Source organism: Poecilia reticulata, linkage group LG17, assembly GCF_000633615.1.
Source record: "Poecilia reticulata strain Guanapo linkage group LG17, Guppy_female_1.0+MT, whole genome shotgun sequence".
NCBI classification, from domain to species: Eukaryota; Metazoa; Chordata; class Actinopteri; order Cyprinodontiformes; family Poeciliidae; genus Poecilia; species Poecilia reticulata.
The window spans coordinates 5,912,771-5,925,870 of NC_024347.1; the positions used below are offsets into that span (position 1 = coordinate 5,912,771).

Genomic DNA, 13,100 nt, shown 5'->3' on the forward strand with positions numbered 1-13,100 from the left:
TATATATATATATATATATATATTTGTGTGTGAAAAATAATAAATTACAAATGTTTTGGAGCAAAAACTGTTGATAATTTCAACCACTTTGATAAAAAATTCTGTTTATTTTTTTCTATTTATTCACTCTGTACATAATGCAGATAACTTATAGTCTCATTTTTTTCTAATAAAAATAATACATTTATGAATATTTAAGAAGTTATTGTTGTTGATATTTTGCTATAAAAGTGAGTAAAACAGAATAATACTTTTCATAGCAAACTGCTAAACTTAACACTGCCGGTAAATAAAATTTTGAATAATAACTTATTTAGCACCAAGTACAGCACTCTAAGCATCTGCTTCAGTCATCGTCCCAGAAATGTTTCTTAAATGTTCCTTTTGTTTTGAACTTTTGTTTTGTCCAAATTTAGCCTAGGCGAACAAAGATATTAACTCAGTATGAAAAGTGTGGGTGTTAAATCATCCACGACACTCACGCACGCAATGCTATTAACAAAACTTTTCCATAACTTTATCTGATCACAGATCTGACTGTGTTATTAATGTACTACAATCTAGACCAATACCATGCAGACTCACTGAGACTGAATTTCACACAGGTGAAGCCTATTTACTAATTCAGTGACTCTGGAAGGAAGTTAAGGGTATCAGAGTAAAGATAGTTGAATGTCAATGCACAACACGTTTCACAGTTTATCCCAACTGGAGATTCAGATTTTTGCAGTCCTAACATGACAGTATGAGAAAGCTCAAGGAGTTTGAATACTTTCGATGTTGAAGGTCCCTTCAGTTATGATCAAAACATTGTGAGGGTGACTACATTGATTTGCGCCTAAGCAGCACAGTGTGTCTGTTCATATTTAAACAATACTACGCCATTAGTCTGTGGATACCGGTCCAACCTCTCATGCTCAAAGTATAATTAAATTAAACCTTGACAACTCTCTTTAGGAGATAATAACCAAAACATCTGCTAACGTATTTTCCTCTGGAGATCAAAGGAGCATATTCTTAAACAGAGGGGGTAAAGAAGTCCTGCCTAATGACTGAGTAGTTGTTCTCCCTAGAGGACTCCACTTGCACCGATTTTCACATCTTCAACTCATTATGGCGAGTGTTTTTTGGCTGCCTCGGAGATAAATGTTCATCTACTTTAGCTATAAATTCCATCGCTCAAAACAGATGTAACGTGCCAAGTTCTCTGTTGCTTTCAACCACCAATTATCTGGCAATTCGCTGACCCCTCGACGCCCTGCTAGTTGGTGATTGGCCAGTTTAAATGAAACCCTGTTCTTCCCAATGATTAGGTACAACTTGGCCTGGGGGGTTGTTTTTGTTCTCTGTCATTATTCTCCTTCTGTTATGAAAGGCTAATATCACGGGCGTAACAGTAAATAAAAAAAAAAAATTACAGTTTGGTATGCATCTGTCATGGTTGGTTTCAAGTCGGACACAAATGTAGGCAGAACCAGAGGTGAAGTGGAGGTCTATAATTATGAAACCATAAAAGAAAACTATTCTCCAGCAAAGGACAGCGATAACCAAAGAGTTTCTACTGAGGCTGAGGTGGAAATGACAAACAGAACAGAAGAATAAACTAGGAAACTGAGCGCAAAGGGATAACACTATCCTAACAACAAAGAACACTGGGAAATATTCAGAATAGGGTAAAACCTACTGGACATAAATAAACTACAAGATAATGGGCAGATAGACTTTGGAAAACCAAAGCCCAAAGTACCCGGGATCATGACAGTATCCTGGTTTTAAAGTTGAGTTTTGGCTAGGTTAAATTGAGAACAATGTATGTTAGAGTACTTTGTTTACTGCTGTCCAGACATTAAAAAAAGGAGAAAATAAATTTTTTTGTTTCTGAAATTAAAATGATTTTATTTATGTTCTAAGACTTAAAAATGTGGAAAGTTTAGAACTGACTTGAGATCTGGTTGGATTTTTTTTTCAGTGAATAAAGCAGTAAAAACTGGATTGACTATAAAACAATATAACCATATTATTGAATACAGCATCGCTGTTGGGAATATCTCTTTTCATCAACGTAGATTCCTCTGGATGTACGAGAGTTTGGGCTGATTGGAGATCAGCTAAAGTATCTGAATTTTTACATGCAGTTTTAGCTGTTTTAGGGAATTATTAAGTTCAGAGTAGAGTGAGCTATTGTATGTAGTTTTATCGATGATTTTAAAAAACCAACAAAAAAAACAACCGACTTTTTGGTTTTGGTCACATATCGGAGGTCTTGGTCCACCTTTTTTCCTCCACCATAACTCCATGAGACACTAACATTTCCAGCTAGCTTAGCTAAGTGATAATTCCTCTGTTATGCTTTGGAGTCACTTTTTAATGAGCTACACAAAGTTGCATTGCACACCTTTTCCTGCACATAAACACTCTGCATGTTCTGGTATGAAATAATTATTTATTCGTTCGGTACATGTGCGTACGGAAGTGACAGGATGGTACTGGATGTTTAGGGGACTGAATATTTATAGTGTTATACTCCTTCTAAATATCCTGACTATAAGTGTTTTGATTTTAAAGCTGAATGACCTCGCCCACAGTTAGACGCCAGGAAGCCTTTTAACTGCTTATTCTACCTGTGGCGGATTTATAGGCACATTTGACTGGAAGACGACTAGGAATACACTAATCCCCTTTTTTCACTTCCAATACCAATACCCATATCTCAGGTTTAGCATTGGCCAATACGGATCCAATACAGAAAACCAGTGCCAAACTGACTTACAGCATTTCTTCTTTTTTTTTTAAGATCTTGCACTTACTGAATCACAAATTTATTTGATAACTCTGTATCACTTAAAAACACCAATAGTTTCACAAACATATAAAAACAGTGAAACTGGGAGTAGAACAGCCAAAGTACAATAAATAATAAGAAAACTGACAAAAATAATAGGTTGACTACCTTGGTCAAACATGTAAAAATAAACCTTTTTTCAAATGGTTCAGAAAGTGCACCAGATATGGTTTATATATTTTCCTATATGGAGACCGATACAGATGTTAATATAGATCAGTGCATCTCTAAAGACAACCACCTGCAACAGATCCACAGAAACTCCATTCTAGTGTTATTTTTTTAACTGTAGCATTGAAATAATGTTTAAAAGCAATGAAAAAATGTTTCTTGCCAATGAACCATTTTTCATCTGTTATCTCTCTTCCTAGTTTGGGGACAAACTAAAACAAGACGAATATTTGCGAGGCATAAGATTTCTCCAGCAGATCAGACTCACATTGTAAGTTTTTAATCTTTTTTTATTAAAGCAATTTTCTTGGGGCATATACATAGTATGCTGACAGTATTTATTGTTAACACAGTACAGTAAATACTGTACGCCTTCTTGTAAGCTAACAATGGTTTTGCTTTCTCTCACTGAACAAGAAATTGATCAACTCCTATCAATTATCTTTTTCCCTATAGATCCTCCCACTAATCCTGTCCCGGTAAAAAATTATGTTGGACGATAAATAGTCCCACTAATTATTATTATAGGCAATAATATTATAGTATATCGTCACATTTCTAAAATAATGGCATACGTTATATTTTCTCTTTTCAAAAACGTTACAAAAATAATCACTTTTGCCAAAAAAAGATTTTTTCCAAAAGTGATAAATTTTATGAAGGTGATAATATTGAGAATGGTGTAATAATGCCAGTTTGCCCTCTAGAACATCAATAAACTTGCATTTTTCCAAAGAACACTTCACCCTTGAACACAACCAAAATAAAACACAACCAAAAACAAAAACCTATTACAACTGGAAGCATAACTACAAGGATTATCCCCGTAAACAAAACTGCCCTTCAAAAATATTAATCATCAAAATGGAGATTGTTGAGCTCATTTTAATTGATCACGATTAATTGATTAATTTCTTATTGCGACATGCTTACCCTTCACACACCTGTCCCAACATACAGCTGAGTCAACACCAGACTTTCTCCCTGGTTTATTATTTGTGCACAGACCTGAGGTCCTGTCTCTTTTCCAACGTGCCATGTTGTCACTGTCGTTTCAGAGACACAAGTCCCACATCTTGACCCCAGCGCGGCGCTGCGGCCGCCTGATGGAGAACTGCTCCTCACACTTGCCTTGCTGCGACCCGTGCGCCTCCTGCCGCTGCCGGCTCTTCAACACCATCTGTCACTGCTGGAGGATGAATCCGCTCTGCCTGAAGAGGACCTAGTGGTGACCCGCCGGTACGCCTCAGCACACACTTGGGGAGTTTTCTCTAATTCTGCTTCAATGTGACCTGAAACATCATCCAACGTCAAAACGCAATAGCTGTGAATAAGATAGTGAAAATAACGGAATGCTTCTAAGGAGATATATCATAAAAGTAAAGCTAAGTTGTCATCACACGCAGCATTAATATTCAGATAAAGACGCAACACATGAGCCTGCTATATCTCGCTAAAAGTGTACAACGTTGCCTGTATAAACACTGATTCTTGCCATTTTTCTGTAAAAGTCAGAATAGAATAAGTTTATGAAACAATTCTGCCTCATTACACAACAATAAAGCCGTATGTTAGCTTACATCAGTGTGTCGCCTTACAGAGACGAGACACTTTAATGCATCACTGCTGCGCTAAGATCGCCTTAAAAGCAGGGATGGTGTTCCTATCAGAGGGTGTAGCCAATGGAAAGCTTGACTTGTGTCATTTTTCATGTTTCTAGACAATAACATGTTAACTGTGACTGATTTTTAGGCATTGCTGCTTTTGAATATTTGCATATTCTCTACCGTCACTCATGTGGAGATCCCGATATTTACTGTACGACTTAAGTATCTTTTCTTTAAGACTCACAGCAGACGTGGTGTGGAAAAACAAATTTTATGTACATTATTATTCCTTTATTGCTTGCACTTAAATATTTGTGTGTGGTTTTATGAGTTCAAATGACTTTATATTTTTGCTATCTAATAAATATGCAGTAAACTGATGATGTTATGGGGTTTGTTTTGAGCTGAAATGTAAAAAAAAAAATTTAACTAAAAAACGCCTAAAAGAAAAAACCCCCCACAATTTACACTGTTGGGAAAATAAGTTTCAGATTTCCTTTTTTTTGTCACACTCGAATGTTTCAGATCATCCAATATATTTTTATGTCAAAGATAACATTACAAAATACCACATGTAGTATTCTAGCAGGCAGGGTTGACAGTTTTTCCATAACAGGCTAAAGTTATGGAGTCTTGACAAAAGTTCAGTCTGGAAGACTCTAGTCACACCTGCCTCATCAATCAGCGCCTCCCTCTCTGCAACCTGGACCTATCAGCGCCGGTCCAATCCTCGCTCCAGCCAATCTTCGCTTGGGCTCCAGTTCAAAAGGACCTTCACCCCTGGCCTCCTCTGCTCACCAGCTGCGATTGACCCACCTCCGCCCCATCTCCACCTTCTGCTCCCGGCTCTCAGGCCTCATCCTCCTCCGACTGCCGCCACCAGTACAGGCCCCAGGGGTCTACATTCCTATGCTGCACCAGGAATGTTCATCGAGCTTATCGAAGTCCAGCTCGACGTCCCCGACCGGGACCTGAACGCCAAAGACTTTGTTTATTTTCATGTTCATTTTGTCATTAAACTCCTTTAATCGCTTTCTTTCTCCGTTTGAGTCTCTCCAGATTGAATTCATTTTATGCTGAAATTAAACAATTTTAACATCATTTAATGTCAGCCGTATTAAATACTGACAAAAAACATGGAAATTGTTTTCTCACATTAAACTTAGACATATTATTAAAATATAACAAAACATGAAACTTTAATAGTACAATAAAAGATGAAAAGCATAAAACTTTATTGTTGTTTTAGCACCTCCTTACTTTCGTAGCGCATCAGTAGTTTTTGGTTCAGAAGTTGGTGCTGCTTTACCATGCAGCTTTGCTGAATGAGTGCTGGTAATGTGAATTGTAAGGAGTAAGCCTGTCACTAATAAATCTTGTTTGACAATAATTTGTCCCAGAAGTTACTGCGATAAACTATAAAATTGAGACAATTTTCAAGTAATACAATGATAATGGCATAATAATGCAAGAGCACATTCTCAAAGATCAATAAACTTTTAATTCTAATGAACATTTAATACTATTTGTTAGAGAGGATCTAATTTGAATTCAAGAAACCATTCATCAACAATTAATCATAAGTCAAGTAATTGTTAAAACAGTCATAAACCAAAAAAAAACTCCAGAACATGTAAAGCTCTGGAGGCCACAACAAAACCCAACAGACGCCTGTCTTGCATTTGGCAAATATCATCACCATGATCTCCAAACCTTTCAAAATGTGTACATCCCATAAAACCGGCTCTGTATGTAAAACGTATTACATCAGCCTTAAAACATGTTAACTTTGTGTTTTTCAATGCTTTGCTGCTTCACAACCTGCTGCTCTTTAGCAGAAAATCCTGAAGGAGAACATTCAACGATCTATTTGTGACCTTGAGATGAAGCACATGTGGATTACGCAACGAGACCACAACAGGAAGCTCATCAGCAAGTTTATCCTTATTAAAAATAGACTAAAGCGTTTGGAGAGAGCTAGTCAAAGTTCAAATTACTTCCAACTGAAATTGTGTTAGTGCTAGCTTAAGCATGCCTTTAATGCTCCAAAACCCTCCATTGTGGCTCAGTCAAACGTATTCTGCAAGAATTTAAGACTGCTGAGAAAACAGCCTTTTGCATTTAGTCAGGTTACCTTTGTCTGATATTTTGTTTGATTATCTAAAATGAATACAGGATGTTTTAAAGAAGGAAAATACTGACTGAATCTGACTGAAAGCAAAGTGAAGGAAGGATGGCTGACAACACCAGTGAGATCATTTAATGGAACACAATCTAGTGTGTTTCCCAAGTTCCTTTCTCACTCACAAACATGAAAAGGTTTGAAGGTCACAGAGAAGCAGTCCAGCTCCCTACACAAGACGTGTTCAAGTTTCAGGGCAGAGCATGAAAAGAAAGATTGGCGATAAAGTCTGACTTAAATCTGTCAGCAGGGGAGCCGTGAAATGACAGACGTATCGTCAGTCTTCTCCAGCAAGAAACACATTTCCTTTGTGCTGCTGCTGGACTCAGTTGAACTCTCGCTGTGTGAACAAGTATCAGGAAAGTTTAGGAATTTCTTTTAAGACGGAGCAACTCCAAAGCTCTCACTGAGGTTAACCTGAACGATTTTACGACGACACGTTTGGGGCTTCTTGGAGAATTATTGAGAAAGATGGGATTTTCAATGATGAAATGTTAGGAAGAACAAATGTTTGTTCTTTCATTTTCAAATTGTGTAGTGTTACGACTGGCTCAAGGTCATAACAAAACGGGAGACCATGCAGGGGTTAAAGTGTAGAAAAATTAATATTTATTAACAAAAACAACAATGGATTGTGGATATCAGTATAAGTGGTGTGATGCAAATGCTTGGATSTGTTGTATGAGTGCATATGGAAGTGTTGAAGTGCCAAAACAAAGACAAACGCAAATGTGCAAAAAGGAGGGGAGCCGAGGCCTGGCAACAGAACACCATAAGCGGCAGAGTGGACGCTGAAAGCGACCAAGAAGATGGAGACAGCCAGGTTTAAGTACTCTGCACTCCCAATCGACTTGATCAGCAGCACCTGTAAAGGGGAGGAGCACAAGGACAGACAAAAGCAACACCTGCAGCCCAGCCCTTAAGGCCCAGGGCCGTAACACCCCCACCCTTAAGAAAAGGGCCCCAAAGGGGAACCTTTTAAAAATTCAAAAAAGAAACGAATATGAATTTAAAAATGTTTCGGCTGGTACTACATTACCCAAGAGGTGTTCATGATGACCAACGTCACACCAGCCTTCATGTCCCACAGCCATAAGTTGCAATATCCATCAAGGCTGGTCACTGGTTAAAGAGACTGGTAGGCAGCTAAAACAGGACATGTCCTTAATGCGTCAACACGTTTAACGTACCCTACGAGGAGAGACCCCACTTACGAACACAGACCTGACAAGTGACCCACCACAGGTTCACAGCCAAATCAAAATGGATTCACCCAGTTACCACTCGCTAAAGCAATAACCAGTAATCCAACCAGATCTGAACTGATGTTACCCAACACAAAAGGTCACAGCAACAAGTGGTCCACTACCACAAAACGTTGCTCTACAAGTCAGGTAACCAAGCAAGTGACCAACAAATTATAGAGAGCGACACCCACAACACGATGACCCTTAGCATGGTCCAAGCACCATACTCAAAGTTACTGCCGCTCACAGCCAGCAACACCAAAAGGGCATCAACCAAAGAGAGCCGACATCTCCACAAAACCAAACAGTCACATCACTGCTTCACAAATTTTTCCCAGGATTCTCCTCATCACATGACCAACAAAACACAGAGAGCCACACGCATAACAAACCCAGCATGGTCCAGCACCATACTCTCATGGGATTCAAACAAAACGTGGGCCGACTCCTCCACCAGAACGGTCATCTCAAAGACAAAAACATGGATTAACTTTTTTTGTTTGTTTTTTAAGACCATTTTCATTTTTGTTGGTGGAAACAGACTAACAAAACAGAAAATAATCATCCTAAAATGTTAGTCAATTGCACACATTTTTACATTAAGGCAAAAACCGTAAATTGTTTTTTTTAGATCTACAATAATTTGTTTCTTTCTACTTATGTTCATCTGCAATAAATTTGTATTTATTGCCGAGCAGGTGAAACAGAAGACTTCATAGTAAAATAAATTAGCATTTTTGTTTATAAAAAAAATTAGCACGTTAATTTAGTTAAATTATTACACAAATTTTAACAGGAACCTTTATATTCAGGCGTTTCTGGTACACCCGATAATTTGACGCACAAGCGATGGATAATGAAGACGTTTCTCTTGGTCCACTGAGGGTTAATATTTGCTTTAAAAACAATGCGATGGAACGCTGGAAAACACTACTGTTGTTGTCAAGTTGTGCTAAAAGGAGTTAGCCTATCAGTAAAGCTATTCAAGCCTAAAATAGCATTTCAATGCAAAACATTAGCAGCACAGACGCTAATGCTAATCCTTAGCGTCTGTGCTGCTAATGTTCCAGCCCATATTTCTAAGTTTTTTTTTTAAATATGAATGATCAGGGGTTTCTGAAACACTTGAGAGCAGAGTAACAGCACTTTTGCACCAATCTGATGATTGAATAACAGATTAAAAAGAACAAAAATATCTTCGTTGTTGAGCTCTTATTTAATAATTTAGTAACAAAAATAGTTTTTGATTTGCAAACGCTGCTAATTGTGCCAATATAGACTTAAATTAAAAAAATTTTCTTTGTTTCTGTATTAACTTGTACAGGCATTCAGTTCCATTTAATTTTATTGCAAATGGCTGAATTTAATCCAACTTGAAATCTATGGTTAATAATTTTAAAGTTTTATATTTAAGCAAATATTCAAAACCCTGTGCACATACTACTATATTACCCTTTCATATAAAATTCCACCCCAAAAAATGCATAAAATTTTGTGGTTGTAATATTAAGCAATGCAAAAGGAACAAAAATAAAGTTAAAAATCTGTCAGCTATGTTGAAACAGCTGTTGGCATCATTACAGTGTGAGTGGAACCACAGACTGAAGCTTCCTGGAGGATCTGATTTGAAGGATAAAGGCTGGTATTCCAACCGCAGCCAACTCATTTACACTGGTTTAATATGACGCGCTGCAGCATCAGAATTCTATTTCATTTTATTTTTACAATGTATTATATATGCTGTTATTGGCTTTTTGAGGCTCTTGAGTAAGAACCCGTGTCTGCGTTTCAGAAGTAGCAGCAGAAGGCTGCTGACAGGAATCACTTTATTTATCCAGTTTCTTCACCTGGAACTCATTTATCAAGGAGAAGAGCTGAAATGTGTTTCGCAGAAATTTCTTCTGTAATTGAGAAAACAAGAGCAGCTAAAAAAATAAGACCACATTAAAACTTCTGAATGTGACCCTGTGGGTGTTTTTTTGTTTTGTTTTGTTAATTTTATCTTTAACACGAACAAGAAGAGTACATTCACTTCTATTTTTGGAAAGACACAGTGTGGTGTAGAATTGTGATGATGAAGGAAAACTATTCGTGGTTCTGAAAGGTTTTTCTTTGACAAATAATTACATGAAAAGTGTGATGTGAACGTCACCTGTGTGTAATTTACTCTCAGTGGAAGTCCAGCTGTTCTGTGAAGTTACATAACATCATGAAACCTCATGGAGAGGAACACAGCAGACATGCCAGGGAGAAAGTAGTGAGACTTGGCAGGCTTAGGTTCTCCAACAATGTCCTAATTATTATGATGTAAAATGACAATTTTTTTTTTTAAGTGATTGTCAATCAAATCTATTTTAATATGTAATGAAGCCTAAAGTTCCAGCTTGAACTAGAGGAACCTTACACCCCTCTAAATAAACCTGTTAAAAAAAATTAGGAACTGCCAAATACAACTCGTACATTTGTGAGTTGTTTCTGCATTCCCAAAAGCATGGTGTGAAAACACACAATCTGTGATCTCTACTTTATGATTACCTTTATGATGTAAAATGACAAAGTAATCCATAATGATCAGAAGTGGTTGTGTTTATTGCCAAACTATGATCTGAAAGACGCATCAGGTGTCTGAAATTACCTAGCTTTAGACCATACAGAAAACTTCCACCCATCTTTTCTTTTTCAAGTGGCCAAACTTTCTTGTAATTTAAAAAAATATATTTTATGTCTGGCATCAGACAAATTTAGAGGAAAAAAAATCAAATATGAACTGGCCAAAATTGTAAAGGTCCAGCACTGTGAAGGGTCCTAGCAAGCAAAAAGAAGAGTCCATTCGTTTATATGGAGCCACTTTGGATTTAAAGACACAGAGATGGAATAAAAACACATAATTTGCGATCAACTCGACTTTTTTAAAACAATAAATGTAAAAATCAGGTTTCGGCTCCTACCATGTAACCATCCATCCAGGGAGAAGCTGCACAGCTTGGGAGCCATTACAATAAATTAATGTTTATGAGTTACTCATTACACCTTGTTTTTATTTAGAACCTTAAATTATTTGAAAGCAGAGATTAGCTCAGTGAGTCTGAACAAAACTCGTAGAGTTTTAGTTTTATTTCTCAACACTTTGTTTACTGAGAAAAACATGTTTGATGTGCATTATTAGTCATTTTTGGTCCTGCAGCTTGAAGGTGATTTAAAAACTTTTTAAACCACATTTTACGTTACATGTCAATGTAACTTTGCCAACCCCTCCTGCAGCCCCCCTCCCAAAAAAAATTGCTCTTACAAATTTTTCTGTCTATTGTCCCTCCCAGTAATGAGATGGGATTTACTCCCTTGCTAAAATGTAGCAAACCTGTCTCATAAGAGTATCTTCAGTCAGAGGCTACTTCAGATGCGCTGCAATACAGACCACTAGAGAGCCTACCTGATCACAGCATCAGCATCTACAACAGCACTTGGAAGAACCTTGAATGATAGGACTTAAATTTCATGTTCCTATAAGTAAAGTATTTTTGAACTGAAGTGAAAAGAACTCTTTCATAGCACGGCCCTCTGCTTTGTGACGGTGTGTTGTGAACATGTTCCCCCTTTAATTTATTCACACTTTGCTAAGAGAGAAAACGAAATAATAATAAATATAACCATCTGCTTTCTGAAAAGGCAGCTGTGGGCGCCGCTCAGCCTCGGATGAACTCCATTCAGGCTGTTATCTGATCGGTTTTCTACTCCCACATATCTCATTTGAGTTATGCATTTAAAAAGTTTCCATCACTGGCTCACTGTAAGTCACAAGATACAGATCATGAACGACTTAGACTCAAATTTCTCTTTAGCAGCATCAACACACCCCCATCGTTCTGTGCATGGCTTTACCAGCATAATGTTACCCATCCAGTCAGCCATTGTCTTCCTCTTACGCGGCATGAGGTTGCCAGGGTAAGAAAAAAAAAAACCCAAAAATATTTTGAAAAATGAAAGCAATATATTAATATGTACACTCAATGTTTCTAGTTAAAATAGTGCAAATATGCTTATTTTGTTTCACAGCAGAGTAGCTGACTGCTCTGGCTTTAAGATGTTCATTGTGTTCAGAGAGACCGCCTGGGGGAACAAACCGTCTCTGTGTTCCTTTCAAATAGCGGCGGCTGCCTAGTGAGAAAAATTCTTGGAAACATTCAAATGAATGTTCGGAAAATGACGACAATTTCACAATAATATAACATTCTTCAAACATTAACACTTTAACAGAAGCAAAAAGGCAACAGGAGCTTCATCACTAAAAAATAAAAACAAAAAACCTTAGCAACATTTACCCAGAGCAGCATTAGCATTATGCTAACCAGAGCGACATAAACCACAGCAACCCTAACCCTAGCTGATAATCATAACTGATTATATGACTGATTAGCAATACGTTTGCTAAAGCTAATAAACATGCTGAGCAACAGAAGCTGTAGCTCATCAGACATTTGGGAAAATCTTGTGTCATTCAAGATGGAGAATTCTGTCTAAGATTCCCTTCAGGTCTCGTCGTCGCCATCATGAACCGTCACTACAGCAACCCAAAACTTCTGGCATTTTCAGAAGCAGGCCTGATACTTCCAGCACCCCAAAGCCATTAAATTCAACAATGGTGATTGGCCAAATATTGTTTATTAAGCTCCCCTTTGAGAAACTGAGTCTGTTGGGGAAAATTCAGTTGAATGACAGTCAGTTGCTGGAAATGTTGCATAAATAATTAAAATGACCTTTTGCTGCACACTATTAGGGAAAATTACATTGATATATTTTTTTTATATATATTATCTTTAGATTTTTTTTCCCCCTCCACATCTGAGAGCAGCCCCTCAGCACCCCATATGGACCAACAGGTACTGAAAATGACTCCGTAGTAACGACATGAAGGCAAACAGCTTGTGCCCATTAGCTGCCCTGTTCCAGACCACAGACTTGTACAGGTCCTGGATGGAGGGAAGGTCAGTCCGGATGACCTTTTCTGTAGAACTACCTGTTGTGTTTTGTGGAGGAGCAAAACCACACAGTGA

General features: G+C 37.6%; 1 protein-coding gene across 1 annotated transcript in view; it reads left to right on the forward strand.

Annotated features, from left to right (window-relative positions):
* Window positions 1-5,001, forward strand: part of asip2b (agouti signaling protein, nonagouti homolog (mouse) 2b) — a 9,663-nt gene extending 4,662 nt beyond the window's left edge. Inside the window, exons 6-7 of the mRNA XM_008433305.2 lie at window positions 3,214-3,284; window positions 4,072-5,001. Of these exons, the coding sequence (XP_008431527.1) occupies window positions 3,214-3,284; window positions 4,072-4,239 (239 nt within the window). The 3' untranslated portion in view covers window positions 4,240-5,001. The remainder of the gene's footprint in view (window positions 1-3,213; window positions 3,285-4,071) is intronic.
* The last annotated feature ends 8,099 nt before the right edge of the window (window positions 5,002-13,100 follow it).